At 49.0% G+C, this 17,500-nt stretch overlaps 1 protein-coding gene across 1 annotated transcript in view; it reads right to left on the bottom strand.

Annotated features, from left to right (window-relative positions):
• Nucleotides 1-1,529: 1,529 nt before the first annotated feature.
• LOC308149642 (glutamate receptor ionotropic, NMDA 3B-like) overlaps nucleotides 1,530-17,500 on the bottom strand; it is a gene marked incomplete at both ends in the record, with an annotated part of 60,114 nt that continues 44,143 nt past the window's right edge. Inside the window, 5 exons of the mRNA XM_080522527.1 lie at nucleotides 1,530-2,541; nucleotides 2,634-2,701; nucleotides 3,092-3,256; nucleotides 4,191-4,342; nucleotides 17,033-17,148. Of these exons, the coding sequence (XP_080378653.1) occupies nucleotides 1,530-2,541; nucleotides 2,634-2,701; nucleotides 3,092-3,256; nucleotides 4,191-4,342; nucleotides 17,033-17,148 (1,513 nt within the window). The remainder of the gene's footprint in view (nucleotides 2,542-2,633; nucleotides 2,702-3,091; nucleotides 3,257-4,190; nucleotides 4,343-17,032; nucleotides 17,149-17,500) is intronic.

The following is a 17,500-nucleotide window of genomic DNA, read 5'->3' on the forward strand; positions in this document are numbered from 1 at the left end:
TACACACACACACACACACACACACACACACACACACACACACACACACACGCACACGCACACACACGCACACAGACACATGCACCCGCACACACAAGCATTCTCTGATTGTGTTCTGATTGATTTTTTTTACTGCCCATTCAGTGCAGTCCGACTGTGCTCTACGGCTGGCTGGCTGACAAAGGAGCCTATAGTTTATTTTAGGACTACAAGGAGAATACTACTGTGTCGAGTGAGAGTGTAATTGAGTGTTTCTTGGTGTGATTATCTACAGTTAATACTGGCCTGTCAATGCAGAGGTCATAAATCAGGGTTCATGTCTCTCTCGCTCTCTCTTTCTTTCTCTCCACCCCCCTCTCTCTCTGCATAATACATATCTTGTATGGATTTGTGCTGCATCAAAAGGAAAGTCTCAAAACAACTCTAACGTTATCGATTAATTCCTTGTTAGTCTATTCAGTGGCTCCATCCAGAGGCAGCATTATATTAAATGTGGAGTATGCTACCTTCACTGATGTTGATGAATCATTTAATTCAGTCTTTCATCTCTTATCTTTCACCGCCACTATTCTCTGACCATGCAGCAATGGGAGTATTTAACCAGAAGTATAGTTGGTACACTTTCCACTCCTGCTACACCAGCACTAGTGATTCAGTCTCCATTCAAACCAGGCAGCTCTGTAAGCAGCACCTCCCCTCTCTTTGACAGCCCTTCAGACAGAAATCAGGATTCAGGAGCCATCTTGTGGCACAAAACGTCCATTACACATAATGCTGCCACTATAATATTTATCATTTCTACCCTTTTTAATGCATATATTTGCGTATTTTCACACTTGGACTATAATAAATGTTATTATTTTGTGCAGGTAAACCAGTATATAAATGTTTATTTCAAAACATGGAAATGGACAACATGTGAGATCCAGTAATATGAAGATACAACTTCCTCATGGGGGTTCAAAAATGATTTGCTTAAATATTAGAAGCCACAATGCCTTTCTCAAACAAGACCAAATCGGTTTTTTTCTTCTTTTTATAGACACCATGGCAAGTGATGAACACAACGAGTTAACTTAACACAGCAACGTTTCAATGCTCAAACGAACAACAGGACTTTAGCCCCAAAAGTTCTGTTTCAGGTATTATCTGACACTGTTTCTGATGCCTGGGCCATAGCAGTCCAACTGAGGTTTACGGTGGACGGAGTTTCACCATGGTAAACTCATTGAATACAATAGGATAGTGTACAGTATCACAATATATTGTGTCACACAACACTGTTACAACAATACTGTAATCAGCAGGGTAGGATCAATAGAATCTATACAGGCAGAATTTCCATTAGCCCTCTCACATGAAAAAATGAATTAAAATAATTGGGAGTAAGCCACTCCCACCACTCTTTTGTGTGTCCATGACCATTTTCCTTACAATAAAGCGGATCTAATCGTATCTGATCCTTTTGTCAGTTGTGGTATTCCTCAAGGATCCATTCTAATGCCGACCAATGTTCCTCAGGATATCTTCTAGAACAAGCTCTTGCTCATATCCTTAACAGGGCCTGTAGCTGAGGCCATGGTGCCACTGCTGGATTGGCTGACTCTGGGTCTCTCCAGGCTGTTCGGAGTACGTGATAGGCTAACCTTCTGTCTGTCCAGGCTAGCCGTGTTTCGTGTTTGAATAGTTCTCCCCCTCTCCACGCTACTCACAGTGCCTGATTGGTTGAGCCTCCCTCTCTCAAGGCTGGTGGACGCACGTGACTGGACAGTTCTTTCTCCCACCAGAGTATTGACAGTACGTGATTGGTTGGCTCTCCCCCTATCCAGGCTGTTTACAGTTTTCCATTGGCTGTTTAGAGCACCTGGTGGATTGGTTCTCCCTGTCTGCAAATTGTTTAACAAGGTTTGTAACTGGCCAGTCCTGTCTCTCTCCAGGATTTTCGATTGGCTGGTGCTCCCTCTTTCCAGAGCACTGACAGTTTGTACTGGTCTCTCCCTGTCTTTCTCTCTCTCCAGACTGGTCTCCCTCCTGCCCTGGCCGCTCCTCTCTCTCTCCAGGCTCGTCTGAATCTCGGCCCTCCTGGCCAGGGCATCTCTTAGCTGGTTCCTGAACGTCTCGATCCTCCCTTGCAGCTCCTGGAGCTCCCCCTCCCACAGACAGGTCTGGGCCGCTCGGTTGCCCAGGGGAGACAGCACCAGGCCTGGGGAGGGTAGGGCAGAAGCCGGGCCCCCGTTAGCTTGGATGCTAACCTGTCCCCCCAGGTTCCCCAGGCTGAAGCCCCCCATGTTCAGCCCCGGCCGCCCCACCATACCTGGTCTACCCCGCACCGAGGCGGTGTGTGTGCGGAGGCGGTAGCTGTGGAGGGTCTCCAGGTCAAAGTGCACCCGCTTGCTCTCCTTGGGCTCATGTGACGGTGAGGAGGGGCGGGGGGTGTCTCTGCTGCTGGGGAGGGCAGGCTTGGAGGGGAGAGGAGATGGGGGAGGAAGGGGCTGTTGTAGTCTGTGGAGGGTGCAGCTTTCAGAGACACAAGGGGAGGGGCTGAGAGAAATCAAAGAGTTTTAGTCATTCTAGGTTACAGTTTTTATTACCATGTACATTTAATGCACACATTATGTGTGTGTGTGATTTACCTCTGGTCCATGCCTGTCAGCCCCTTCCCTACGTCCTCGTAGGTGGCGTTTATAGCACGGTGGATCTTCTGCAGACAACAAGACATTCCAGAGACCAGCTCATTCCATTGTGGTTTTTAAAGACATTTGCAATAAACAATTCATTTTAATTGTATTTAACAATAATTTGACTTCATTAATCCACCAGAATTGCATGGACTATATTTTAGCCATGATTACATGTTGCTTCATACATAACTACAAGGTGGTATTGGTAACTCTTTTGTGCTTCTCCTCCGGAAATGTCACCCTGCAAACAGCAGAGGGAGCACCTCCTCCATGTTTGACTGAGACTGAACAACACCCCCTCTGATGGTGGCTTACCTGTCTGATGAGGAGTCAAGTTGTGTGTGTGTGTGTGTGTGTGTGTGTGTGTGTGTGTGTGTGAGTGTGTGTGTGTGTGTGTGTGTGTTACTTACCTGGCTGGTGTGTAACCAGTACTGTAGTGTGTGTGTGCGTCGGAGACGGGGAATGACCAGGTGATAGAAGGTGTGTTCACCTGCCAAGGTAATCAAGGCTCCGCCCACACCCACACACAGCAACACAAACAGCCCTGAGAAATGCTGGATACCCATCTGTAGAGTCTAGCGACAGAGAGAGGAAGAGAGAGAGAAAGAGAGAGAGAGAAAGACACACACACACACACACACACACACACACACACATACACACACACACACACACACACACACACAGAGACAGAGAGAGAGAAAGAGTGACAGAGAGAGAGAAAAAAGAAAGGAAGAAAAAAGAAAAGAAAAGAAAAGACAAAGTAAAAGATTAATTGAAGAACAGTTTGTGCTTCTTAGTAATGATACTCCCTTTGACAGAATATCCATCTCCTCTGAGAGAGCTTTGATCTGCCAGTCGGAGAGGAAGTTCTGTGCTGTTGAGTAGAACTGAACTACAATCACGGCCTCACCGAACCTAATTCCCCACTACCTCTCATGGCAATTACTCTCCTGGTGAGTCAACATTCCACTAGGGAAAACACTGGCCTCCTTTTCCCCCTCTCCTCTCAGAGGACAAGGAGCCCTTCCTGATCTCCTTCACAGCAGTTCAATCGGATGTGTATCGAGACAATACAGACTAGTGGTGTATTTCAACATACAGAATCATGTCAGTTTCTTCTGAGAGGGCGCCAGCTTGCCCTGAGGCTAGGCCAAATGAGTGAGAAGTGAGGGAGACATACCCTACCTCTGCCTCCTCTGATACATACACAGAGTCTCTGCCAACAGCTATGTATGTATCAAGTCTGTCAAGATTCGTTGTGTGTTTATGGCTAGCAGCGAACCATGACTGTTTCTCCCTCTCCCACAGGGAGGCTCATGTACAGGACTATATACACCCACACCCACACAAACTCCCACACAAACACGCACACACAAACACGCATGCACACGCACACCCACACAAACTCCCACACAAACACACACACACACACGCACACCCATACACCCACACACACCCACACCCACACACACACACACACACACACACACACACACACTCACTCACCTCAGTGCTAGCGAACACTCTCTTCCCGCAGGGTACCACCTTGTACCACTTGTCATGCAGCATGTCCATGTAGCCGTCCGACTTGTAACGACTCACAAACTCTGACACGTTACGAGTGAGAGGAGAGCCCTGGGGCATGCCGATCCCATAGCCTAGGAGAGGAGACACAGGCGCACACACACACACACACACACACACACACACACACACACACACACACACACACAGTCAGTACAGTGCCGTGCATACCAGTGAACGGTGCTCCGCTTCATCATAGAACACTGTCCAAGACATCTAGGGTGAGTGCAGGCTTTTGTTCCAGCCCCGCATTCGCCTCACCTGCCAGATCACCATACAGTAGCCCAGCAACTGATGTTCGTTAGTGCTGGGTAAGAACTACAGCACACCCACCCGGTGGCTCTCCAGGACCAGATGTACACGCGTTATCTAAACAAGGCTTCCTGCGGAGTTTGATTCATTTCATTTCTATGCTGCTTGTTTAAATACAAGGGCATGTCTAGTGGCAGGCAGGTGGTGAGAGGGGAGAGAACCAAGAGGGAACCGCAGGAGTTCACAAGAACTGTCACACTCTAGTTCCTTATCTGACAAATAAGACTCTCCCTCTCTGTATCTCTCACCCCCTCTGTGTCTCCCCTACCTTTCACGCCTTCCCCCCTGTCTCCTCCCCTTCTCTCTCTCCCTGTGCCAGTGAGCAGGAGACAGACAGCGTTCGTCTGTCATCCCACCATCCGTAGAGCAGTCAGACAGTGAGATAGGAGTGGGCAACCCCATCTGTTTTTTTCCTCTTCCGCTCAGACAGTTTTGCTCAGACAGAATAACATCACTGAACCCCCACCCACACCCATGCACGCACGCACGCACGCACACACGCACTCACGCACTCACACTATCTCTCTTGCCAACCCACTGGCAACAACACTGCCTCATCCTGATTCTCCATCCCATCTGACTGCCTATGTACAGTCACACACACACACACACACACACACACACACACACACACACACACACACATACACACACACATACACACACACAAACATAATGGTTGGGAGTTTTCTGTGGTAATGTTATTAATGGGGTGTGTCTAAGCTGTCATAAACATTAAATGTGATACTTTCTGCAGCCTGTAGAAAGCAGCGTCTGTTGCTGTTTTTTGGGCGGCAGAGAGCGACAACTTTCTGGACAGCTGGCTTATTTTTCTCTCCATATCTCTCCTTCTTCCTCCCACGCTCTCTCTGTCCCTCACTCCCTCTGGTGGAGGTGAAGGTTTGTCTTGATTAGGTGACTCTCTTGGCTGGTCTTTTTATCACTCTGCTCAGCAGAAGGACGCAACTGGCTGGCAGTGGGCAAATGAAAGTCTTCTATCTCCACTCTCTCTCTCTCCCTCCACCCTCTACTCTTTCTCTTTCTCTCTCTCTCCACCCTCTTTCTCCCCCCCCCTCTCTCTTCCCCTGTATTTCTCTTCCTCTCTCTCCCCTTCTCTCCCCACCCCCTCTTCTCCTCAAAAGACAGCCTCTACTTTTCTATCCTATCCTATTCTATTAACCCGCTTGATTTAACAAGCCGGTAACAAAATACAACCGTCACATAAAGCGTTGATTCATCACCCGACTGGGCTGTCTACTCTACTCTCCTCCAGGGCCTTAGATGAATGCCAATGAGGTGTGCTCGTTATCTCTCAAATCTGCCTGCCTGCTGCTGCTGTTGTTGATCAATCTGTAATGGACATACAAACCATTCTGCGGCTCTATTCTGATGTTCTACACAGCTGCTACTCTACAACCTGGTGTCTATGTCTGTGTGCGTCTGTGTGTGTGTGTGTGTGTGTGTGTGTGTGTGTGTGTGTATGTGTGTGTGTGTGTGTGTGTGTGTGACAAGACACAAGGGGTGAATCAGGCTACTGATGGACCGTTATGTTTCATTCACAAAATGGCAATAGTGTTAAAGCACAAAAAAGGTTGGTCATATTTCACACATTACAGTAAACATAATGTCCTCACCCTTCAGGTCACAGCTAAAATGGAATCTTATTCAGGGATAACTGGGAAGGTCAATTTCTCTGCATAGGCTAATAAAGGCCCCCACATCTTTTTAAATGTCTTGAAAGAGCCTTTCAATGTATAGAGTGTGTTTCAATGTATAGTGTGTTTCAATGTATAGAGTAGGAGTAGGCGGTGTTGGTGATTTCCATCTTATTAGTATTAGACGTCTAGGCAGTAATGTTACGAAGGCTGTCAGATCCGCTTGAGGCCAGGCAAAGGCAACTGAGGGATGCCAAACAGAGCAGTAATGGCATTAGGCTCGATAAGTTACCTCCGACAAAGTATTGAAATTCGCAGTCCAGAAATTTTGCAGAGATGTCCGTGACCAAAACATATGCAAATGGATGCATTTTTCACGAGAGGGGTCAATATTGTCATACATTTTCGTTCAATGAGTGTGGTGAATTTCTTTTCTTTGTGAATGTACTTGTAACTTGAATTCCAAGATATGTAAAACTATGGCAATATTTTAAATGGGAAATTATTTAAAGGGTATTTACATGTGGTTGCGTTTAGAGGAAATAGCTCACTTTTACCTAAATTAAGTTTATATCCCGATATATAGAATAATTTCAGCATGGAAAGTGCAGCAGGGACAGAAACAGATACGTTTGAAACGTACAGAAGAAGATTGTCTGCATAAAGAGAGACACTCTGTTATGTGCCATTTGTCAAAACCAAATGTATCTAGAGTATGAAAAAGCAAAAGATCAAAAGCTTTCTCTCTACGTCCAATGATATTAATGCTTCTGGAGAAGTAAAGGCAGATGGATTATAAACTGTAGTGAATAGCCGTCGTAAATTAAAAAAGGAATGTCTATTTCTAATGAAACCTGTTTGATCAGGATAGATGTAAGTGTAGACTCAAGGCGCAAAGCTATGAGTTTGGATAGTAATTTAAAGTCTAAAATCTACATTCAGTAGGGTGGTGGCCGAAACGAGGAACAGGACAAAGGATCCTTATTCCTTTTCAAAAGAAGGGAAATTGAGGCCTGAGTGAGGATCTGGGGCAATTTAAGAGATTCAAATGATTAATTAAACATTTGAACGTTGAATCAATTAAGATGGGGGCTAATGTATGTAAAAACGTCTCAACAGGATATCCACCTGGCCCTGGACATTTACCACATTGCATGGATTTAGCAGCTGTAGTGAGTTATGCAACAGTGATGTTTCTTTCCAAATCATCGACAAAGTCAGGGTGAACGGTAGGGATATCAAGTGAATTAAAGAAACTATCCAAATGTGAAGAAGCAGCTGTGTTTTCAGAAGTATACAGTGACATGTTAACATCTTTAAACTCATCATTATTTTTCTTATGATCAATTGTTAGGCCCGAAGATGTTTGAATTTGGGGAATTTGGTGAGATGATGATGTCTGTCGCAGTTGATAGGCTAGCAATCTGCTGGCCTTGTTCCTATGCTCATAATAAGTACTGTAACCAGGGAGTAGCTGAAAAGGACTGTATAATTTAGGAAGGGGCTGGTTATCTAACTAATGGAGCTAAATAGGCAGTGTAGGAGGATACAGGCAGGGGGCGCCAGCAAACCGTTAGACTAGCAGTTACTATCGTTAGCATTAGCATGGGAACTAGCAGTAGCATTAGCCTTGTAATTAGCATTAGCATTTAGCATTGGAACTAGCATTAGCATTAGCTTTGTACTTAGCATTAGCATACAAACAATATATAACACGGTAACGGTATCACATATGAACAACACATTTATTTACATGACGGTGGTATACATCCCCATATATACATTCCCTCCCGCCGGCCACACACACACTCAATCACTCACTCATAGTCTCTGGCCTGAACAGGCTTATAGTCCAGGGCTGTGGTGCGCGTTGAGGCCTGGTTGGATGGCATGTGCGTCGATGAAGGTAGCAGACGGAAGGGGGGGGTGACGTAGCAACGCGGAGGGAAAGGGCCGTCTTCGTGGTCCACAACGAGGTGAAGGGCCCAGGTCCGGTGGTCCGCGTCGAAGCTCCGCTGGAGTCAGTGTTCGGTCGCAGTCCGCTCGTGGAGGCGACGATTATGTCCAGCTGGCGTCTCGCTTGGTCCAACGTTGAACAGCCGGCTGCTGGCAAGGCGGTCCAACGGGAACACAACTAAACGGGCTACAGTGGTACACTCGATAATCACTTTTGGTGGTCCGCTTCAGCACGGGGTGCGTGTTACGGAATCCGCCATCTTAGATTGACTTCGTTGCTTCTCTCTCTCGTTACTCTCTCGTTCTGATTCTCCTCACACACTGACTCGCGGACTACTTCCGTTTCTTATATATACACCACCGAACGTAGCATCCGGGTCACGGACACACCCCGGATATACTACGTCATCAAACATATGCATAAACATTACAATAATAATACATATACCTTCATAAAACGTACAGAATAGTATAGAAAATAACAAAGGAAATACCAGGGGCAAAATAGGGCTGGTTTGGGGAAACTAAAACTGGCACTAAACTGTGGGCCTTCACAACAGCCGCCCCATGAAACCCTCGGTTTCAGTTAACTAAGAAGGCACACTGGCTATGCTGCTCTAGCAGCGTGAGGTAGGAGGGGATAGTGTCTTTCGTAATTGGAGGGAGCTCAATCAGGCGTGCCACAGGTCGGGTGTAAGTGCGACCACCAACGTCCACGATGGCCGTCCGCACCCTTCCATCCGGACCCGGCAGGACCTTGGTCACTCTGCCTGTCTGCCAGGCGGCGCGTGGAAGGGACTGGTCGATCACCAGTACCACGGCACCTTCGGACAAGTTGTCTCTCTCCCTCAGCAGAGTCTTCTGCTTCTCCTCCTTCTCCAGGGCGCGGATGTGCTCCTCGAAGCAGATCAGAGCGTCTTCCTTGTCCATGTTCTGCAGCGCCTCGTACTCAGCGAAGGTGGGGTTGTCCAGCAGGTACTGCTGGGCCTCGGACCAGGTGGTGCGGTAGGTGACGTTGGCCATGTTGTCCAGAATGCTCTTCAGCGCCTCCCAGTTCCTCTTCCTGAGCTGCTTGGCTTGTTCCTTCTCCTTCTTAGCCTTGTAGGCCTTAAACGCTTGCTTCTTCTCACTCAGCTTGGGCAGGGCGCTGTAGCGTGGGTCGTTGATGATCATTCTCATGGCTTGCTCCCATGACTCGTTGGATGAAACACCCTTCTCCTTCAGAAGCTCTTTGAAGGCCTGCTTGGCCTCCTCTTTTGGGTTCCACTTGTACGTTTTCTTCGCCAACTCCGGCCTTTCCTCCTTGGAGGCGTCTACAATACTGGCTGAGACTTTCATGGCTGACGTGTACTCGACGGAGTTGACGGGTGCGTCAATGCTGACCTCGGCCACGTGAGGGTGCATGGCCACCTGCAGGTGTTCCTCGGCAACAGCTGTTGCCGCCATGGCACGGTAGCGCCACCACCGGGACTCCTTAGTCTGGGAGTTGTAGTAGTAAGGCTTTCCCGTGTCAGACTTGTACTCCTTCCACGGGCACTTAGACAACATTTGATCAGCAGGAGATTTCAGGTCGTCTGGTTTCTCCCCTGAGGACTGTTTAGTCTCTGTGTTGTAGAAGTAGGTCTTCCCATCCAGAGACTTATGCTCTGTCCACAGAGACTTCTTCTTTGGTTGGTCATCCTGTGGTGAACCATTTGTGGTACTAACTGTTCCAGGTGCACTGGCAGCAATAGATTCCACTCCAGGCGGTCCGGTTGGTTGGTTTGCTTCTTCGGTTCGGACATGGAGGGATGACGTAGCTCTCCCGTCTCTATCTCTCCCTTCGGTAGCGCCTTGGAGGGCCCACCCAAGCGCAGTCTTAACAGCCATCGGGCAGCCTCGTGGTCCTCTCAGCGGAGGACGGAGCGACACGATCAGTTCAGCGTTGTCCGAGCCGATGAGAAGGGTTGGCTCCGCTCCTTCTATCGGATGTAGGTCTACTCGCCGTAGGTGGGGATATCTTGCGCGTAACCTCTCCAGGGGGTAGTCGTAGCGGGAGAGCGCTAGCTGGTCGGCGGTGAAGACATTCTGAAGCCGATGTCTATCCGACGGCCGCCCCGCCGGGGAGATAGAGAAGTTGATTCTCGCCCCGGTGACCTCTTTAAGGTCGCGACGTATCGTGCGCAGAGTCAGCTTCTCCGCAGTCCCTTGGAGCCCCAACTGGCGCGCTGGCCCCTGGAGAAGGATGGTCCGTTCCGACCCGTCGTCTAGAACGGCGTACGTGTCGTACACAGCGTTGTTGTGGTGCAGTCGGACCTTCACCACCTTCAGTAGGACCTTGGAGCCGCTGCTCCGGGCTGGGTCTAGGTAGTAGACAGGTGTTGCCTCTTCCGGTGCGCTACCGGACCTAGGGCTTCTGGTGCCCTCCGTGGACCTGGCGAGGGAGACCTCGTGTAGGATGTGGAGGTGGACCTCCTCACAGCGGTTGCACTTTCTCCTCAAGGTGCAGTTCTTCGCCAGATGGTCGCGCCCACAGTTCCAGCACCTCTTGTGCTCCTCGAGCCACCTCTGCTTGGCCTCGGTACTCAGGTTGTTGAAGTCACTGCACTCATTGAACCAGTGCTCGCTGGTGCAGTACGGACATGGCGGTGGACCTCTCCGTCCCTTCTGAGGGGGTTGAGAGGAATCCTTTCCCTCAGGTCGGGCTTTCCTCTCTCTCCGAGGCTCCTCCTCCGTGTGCAGCACTCCTACTGGGCGTCCTCTGTTCGAGCTCGGCCGGTCCCAGCGGTCTCCCTTCTCCCTCTCCTTCTTCGGCTCCGCGTAACCCATGGCGTCTACGTTGGTGTCATGCACTTCCTCCAGTAGGAACTCCGCGAAGGCAGCCATGCTCAGACCCAACTTCCCGGGGTTACGAACGCGCTGCTGTCGCCGGAACCTCTCCTGCCGGAAGCGTGGGATCTTGCGGAGCAGCCGCTCTACGTTGGAGGTGCTGTTGATCTCGCTGGCGCCAGCTGGGCCCTGCGTCTTCAGCATCCCAACCAAGGTGTGCACGCGGAGCGCGAAGTCATCCAGCGCCCGGTCATCCTTGATGGGGGCCTGCTGTTCGAGGGCTTGCAGTTCAGCAAGGGCGTGGTTCCAGGGACGACCGTAGCGGGCATCCAAGTCAGCGAGCGCTCTGGTGTAAGGTGTCGGTGCGGAGGCATGGGCCAGTACCATGTTGTGGGCTCTAGGGTTCCTCACATGCTGAAGGAGAATCGCATATTTGTAGGACTCTGAGCAGGAGTTGTCCAAGAGCGTGTCTAGGCAGATGCGTAGCTCCACATACTGGCTCCTGTCCTCGTCCTTGAAGAAGGGGAACTTGGGTCCCTCCACCTGGGGGAACATCCTGTAGTGGATCATCGGGGCTGGAGTGACGGTCTGGGTGTCCGGCCTGCATGCATTTTGGTGCACTGGAGGACCTAGGGGTGTGCTACGCTCTTGGGGGATGGCTCCCCTCCCGGGCAGCGACGCTGGCTCCCTCTGGGCCGCGTAGCGGTCGGGTCCCTGGTCCTCTTCCTTCCAGGTGGTCAGCTGGGCCTGTAGTTGGACAGTCATGGCGGGGGTCATGGAGCCATCGGCGGGGGGTTCAGGAGATGGCACTCGAGAGGGCCGTGCGGATGATGCTCTGGAGCTACGGGCCGACGGAGTTCTGCTGATGCACACGTCGCGCATGGTCTGCATCATTTCCTCCATCTTCTCTGCGTGCAGTTGCTCTCTCGCCATCTGCCTCTCCGCCGCGCGTTCCGCCCCCTCCATCTGTCTCTCCGCCGCGCGTTCCGCCCCCTCCATCTGGAGGCGGTCGCGCTCCATCTGGAAGCGTTCACGTTCTAGCGCCTCCTGGCGCTGTCTCTCCGCCGCCCCCATCTGGAGGCGTTCACGTTCTAGCGCCTCCTGGCGCTGTCTCTCCGCCGCCCCCATCTGGAGGCGCTCGCGCTCGAAATGGATGCGTTCCCTCTCTCGTTCACGCTCGAACTGGAGGCGTTCTCGCTCTAACGTCGCCTCGGCCTGTTGGCGCATACATTCGGACAGCGCGGCACTACTCCCTCTGGAGTGCAGGCTATCCGCCCCAGAGGCAGAACTGCCCACGGAAACCCTGGACCGGGAGGAAGCCACTGAGCGGCAGGAGCTAGGTCTCGAGCGCGCCGTACTGGGAGGCAGATCGTTAAGGCTGAGGCCCTCCCTCTTCCGCCCGCAGGCGCTGTCGGACCGGGCCTCTCCTTCCTGATCTTCCGTTTCCACGGCGAAACCCTGCGGTTCTGCCATCTCATCCTCAGGCTGGTGCTCTTTGAGGGCTGTCTCAGTGCTAGCCACCCGCGCACCGGCGGACACCTCGGCCTCTCCGACCACTGTATCCCGTGGAGTGCGCTCCTCGCTACCACTCAGTGAGCTTTCGAGCTCGAGCTCATACTCCTGTAACCTCGGAGGCAACCGCGGGACTCTCTGTGGTCGTGGCTCTGGCTCAGGGGGCGGAGAAGGGGGGGTAACTGTCTGGTCTGGTTGGCTGCGCTCAGCCATGCTATCACTACACTACCAATCCGGCTCGAAGGACCAATTGTAACCAGGGAGTAGCTGAAAAGGACTGTATAATTTAGGAAGGGGCTGGTTATCTAACTAATGGAGCTAAATAGGCAGTGTAGGAGGATACAGGCAGGGGGCGCCAGCAAACCGTTAGACTAGCAGTTACTATCGTTAGCATTAGCATGGGAACTAGCAGTAGCATTAGCCTTGTAATTAGCATTAGCATTTAGCATTGGAACTAGCATTAGCATTAGCTTTGTACTTAGCATTAGCATACAAACAATATATAACACGGTAACGGTATCACATATGAACAACACATTTATTTACATGACGGTGGTATACATCCCCATATATACATTCCCTCCCGCCGGCCACACACACACTCAATCACTCACTCATAGTCTCTGGCCTGAACAGGCTTATAGTCCAGGGCTGTGGTGCGCGTTGAGGCCTGGTTGGATGGCATGTGCGTCGATGAAGGTAGCAGACGGAAGGGGGGGGTGACGTAGCAACGCGGAGGGAAAGGGCCGTCTTCGTGGTCCACAACGAGGTGAAGGGCCCAGGTCCGGTGGTCCGCGTCGAAGCTCCGCTGGAGTCAGTGTTCGGTCGCAGTCCGCTCGTGGAGGCGACGATTATGTCCAGCTGGCGTCTCGCTTGGTCCAACGTTGAACAGCCGGCTGCTGGCAAGGCGGTCCAACGGGAACACAACTAAACGGGCTACAGTGGTACACTCGATAATCACTTTTGGTGGTCCGCTTCAGCACGGGGTGCGTGTTACGGAATCCGCCATCTTAGATTGACTTCGTTGCTTCTCTCTCTCGTTACTCTCTCGTTCTGATTCTCCTCACACACTGACTCGCGGACTACTTCCGTTTCTTATATATACACCACCGAACGTAGCATCCGGGTCACGGACACACCCCGGATATACTACGTCATCAAACATATGCATAAACATTACAATAATAATACATATACCTTCATAAAACGTACAGAATAGTATAGAAAATAACAAAGGAAATACCAGGGGCAAAATAGGGCTGGTTTGGGGAAACTAAAACTGGCACTAAACTGTGGGCCTTCACAACAAGTACAGTATATCTGGATTTCAATAGCATTTCCGTTGTATGGTCCATAGCTAAAACCTCAAACTTGGCCAGTAAGCAGAGGCACTCCTGATATAGATCTGGGGAAGGAGAGGTGGCATATATTGTGTTTACCTGTGCAATGCGTTTTGTCAAATCAGTACGTTTTTCCCTGTTAATTTTCCTCTTATAACCACTGTAAGAAATGATTACACCTCTGATGTACACCTTCAAGGTTTCCCATAACACTGATGCAGATACATCGGGAGTCTTATTTACACTAAGGAAGAAATCTATTTGCTTTAAAATAAATTCCACAAAGTCCTCATTTGAAAGTAGACAGTAATTGAAACGCCATGGAGCATGGTTATGATCAGATTCTGTCAAATGTATATTCATAGTAACTGGGGCATGGTCTGATGTAACTATTGCAATATGTGAAATTGACTTTACAGATGGAAGAATTCTATTATCTACAAGAAAATAATCTATATGAGTAAAAGTATGATGGACATTTGAAAGAAATGAATATTCCTTCCCAGAGGGATTACAAAAACCCAGGGGTCAGATACGGCAAATCGTTTTTTAAAGGACTGGATCACCTTAGCGGACCTTGAAGACCTATGGTTTCGGGTAGAGGAGCAGTCCAGTTTAGGATCCAGCCAAGAGTTGAAATCCCCCAATATTTTGTAGAGTTGAAAACAGAGTTTTAAAAAAGCCATCATCATCCCAGTTTGGCCCATATATTAACAAGAAGCACTGGAGTGTTATACATTTTACCACTAACTAAATACCTCCCATTTCCCATCTGCAATCACATTTGAACACCCGAAAGGAATTGTGCAATATAATAGCTACACCTCTGGCATTACCCTGAAACTAAGAATGGTAAGTATGGCCAATCCAACTACTTTTCACTCTGGTCTGATCAGAAACTGTATAACCCACTTCCATCTTGCTGTGTTCATTTAGGTGAAGCCATAGCTCTTAAGAGGCAAGGAATGAAGCATAATGATAGATAGTGAATAACATGTATTCAATGTTGATAAACCAAGCAGCCACACAAAAAACCCACAAAATATAACAATCCTTTGTGGTAAACAAACCACATTACCCCCTCCCACCCTGGCAAAGTGTCTCCCCGAACGAGACACGCCGATTAAACCTCATGAAACGTGCTAAACGCTCTATCGTAGCCATCACCATCATAGTGAACTACTATAGCGTACAGCTACCTAAGAGAAAATTGTGAAAGTGTCAAGCAATTGTAAACACATACAAAATTAACAGAACCTTAGTAACAGTCCATCCATTAGTATGGAAAGCAACAATGACTTACTGGGGAATGTAGTCCAATTCAAGGTAAACAAACGAATGTGGGCAAGGTTAGCCAGCTCACTGCTAGATCATCTGTGTCTTTTCACACATTACTTGGAATGACTGGTTTCTTGATAAAAAAAAATTGATAGTCACTTGCAGTGTCAGGATCTTAGAACCGGTGTGTGTCTCCGCCCGACAGGGTGATTCTGAGTACTGCAGCCCAATCTTGATGCCCAGACATGAGTGGAGCTGACGCTTAACATTTCCAAATGCAGATCGCTTTATAGCGATAGTGGATGTGTAGTCAGCATAGATGAAAATCTTCTTACCCCGGTAGAGGAGAGGAGAGGGTTTCCCGGTCCGATGTGGAATCTCATTGCGAAAGTGAAAATCTAGCAGGGACTCTTCATCTAGCAGGGACTCTTCTTCTAGCCGGGGCTCTTCGTCCATGCCAAGTAGTTCCTTAAGCAGTTGGGCCTGTCCAACCACTCCGGCAGACCAACCGAATGTTATTTCTTCTCCATCTCCCCTCCAGGTCCGCGCATCGGTCATCCAGATGTTTAACTTGAGCCGTCACCTTGCCAACCCTAGCCTTCAACTCTGTTATTCGGCCACTGTGATCTGTAACTGATAGCTCAAGCTCTAGCATAGATTGCCTGTGTTGTTCGACCTTTTCTTGCAATGGCTCTATCGACTCTTTTAATTCTCGGAAAGGGGACTGGAAGACAAAGAGTACATTTTCCCACAGATGTCAGCTTTCAGGGAGTCCATCATAGTTTGCAAAAGTTCGGCATTGAGTGGGATATCAATATCAGCCTCAACCACATGTGGCGAGGTTTTGTTGCGGCCTCCTCTTGGATTTCAGGCGAGCAGAAAACATTTATGTTGTTTTGGTTTATAAAAGTCACATACAACGAATTTTAAGTATATGTTCTATGTTTTTCAACCACAAATGACCAGAATCGTGCAAGAAATTCTTAACATAAAGTCACATTCTCAGGAGCAATGGGGAAACTTACAAGCTTACATAACGCCCTTGTTATGGGTTTCTGACATTAGCATGATGTTTTTTTAGTCTCTGTAGAATTCATTACTACACTGCCATGTCCCTCAAGGATCAATTAAGTACCTATTTACCTATCTATCCAACTACCTATCTACCTATCTGTCTGTCTGTCTGTCTGTCTGTTTCTTAGGATGATAAATAGATTGTCATGCAGACCTGCCATAATAATCCCCTTAGTATATCATTATGAGGCCTCAGTGTGTTTGTGTGTGTTTGTGTTTGTGTGTGTGTGTGTGTGTGCGTGTGTGTGTGTGTGTGTGTGTGTGTGTGTGTGTGTGTGTGAAGACACCGCAGACAGTGCCTTACAAAAATTCAATAAACCACAAACATGAAAAAAGACGGTTCCCATTCTGAACTGTCGGGGAGCTTCTGACAGGCAGTTGTTTGTCAATAATTGATGATGGTGTGTACCTTTAGCCTGTGGCGTTATTGGACAGCTTGTCTCCGTATCAGTGATGCAATTCTACCCCAAACCGCTATCCCCTCTAGCCGTACCCCTGCGTCAACTTGGATAGAACTTCAACCTCAAACCACAGCAGCTGACTTGCTTCACTGCCTCCTCAATCACTCACTGTCTGGCTGGTAGGAGTAAGCCTCCCTCCACCACCAACCTGGATGTAGAAGAGTGATATGATACTACAGCCTCTGTCAAGTGGTGTGAACCCTTATGACCCAGGTGGTACTTCACTCGCCTCGGTAAGTGTTGGTGTTGCTGGTTCAAGCGGCTGCTCAGGCTGGTTTTCAATCCCCATAGGCTGCCTGCCACAGCAGCTTACCCTCTAAGCCTCCACCGTTGACAGGTGTGTGTGTGTGTGCGCGCGTGTGTCTTACCCTCGATGGCGAATGGCTTGCCCACAGTCAGGAGTTTGCAGTCTGCGTCGATGGAGACCTCGAAGTCCAGTAGAGCTTTATCCATAATGAAGGCATCCAGCAAAGGAGGATCTGTCCTTCAACACACACACGCACACATGCATACACACACACACACACACACACACACACACACACACGCACACGCACACACACACACACCAGTGGAGTGAGAGAAACCACATACAGTACATTGCACACAAGTCAGTAAAGAAACTCTTGTGTATCTCCGGTAAAAAGTATTTCAAGTAAAATAATCCTTTACCTTCACTGTCAAATATGATATATTGTCGGAATCAGTTTTCTTTCAAAACATACTACTGTGTCTCTCTTGGCTAGTCTACCGTGTGGAGACTGTCTCTAACGGTTGCTCTTGCATTTAGACTGTCACCCATGATTGGCTCAGCATTTAGACTGTCACCCATGATT

This window comes from Nansenia antarctica (genome assembly GCF_963989245.1).
Source record: "Nansenia antarctica genome assembly, chromosome: 1".
NCBI classification, from domain to species: Eukaryota; Metazoa; Chordata; class Actinopteri; order Argentiniformes; family Microstomatidae; genus Nansenia; species Nansenia antarctica.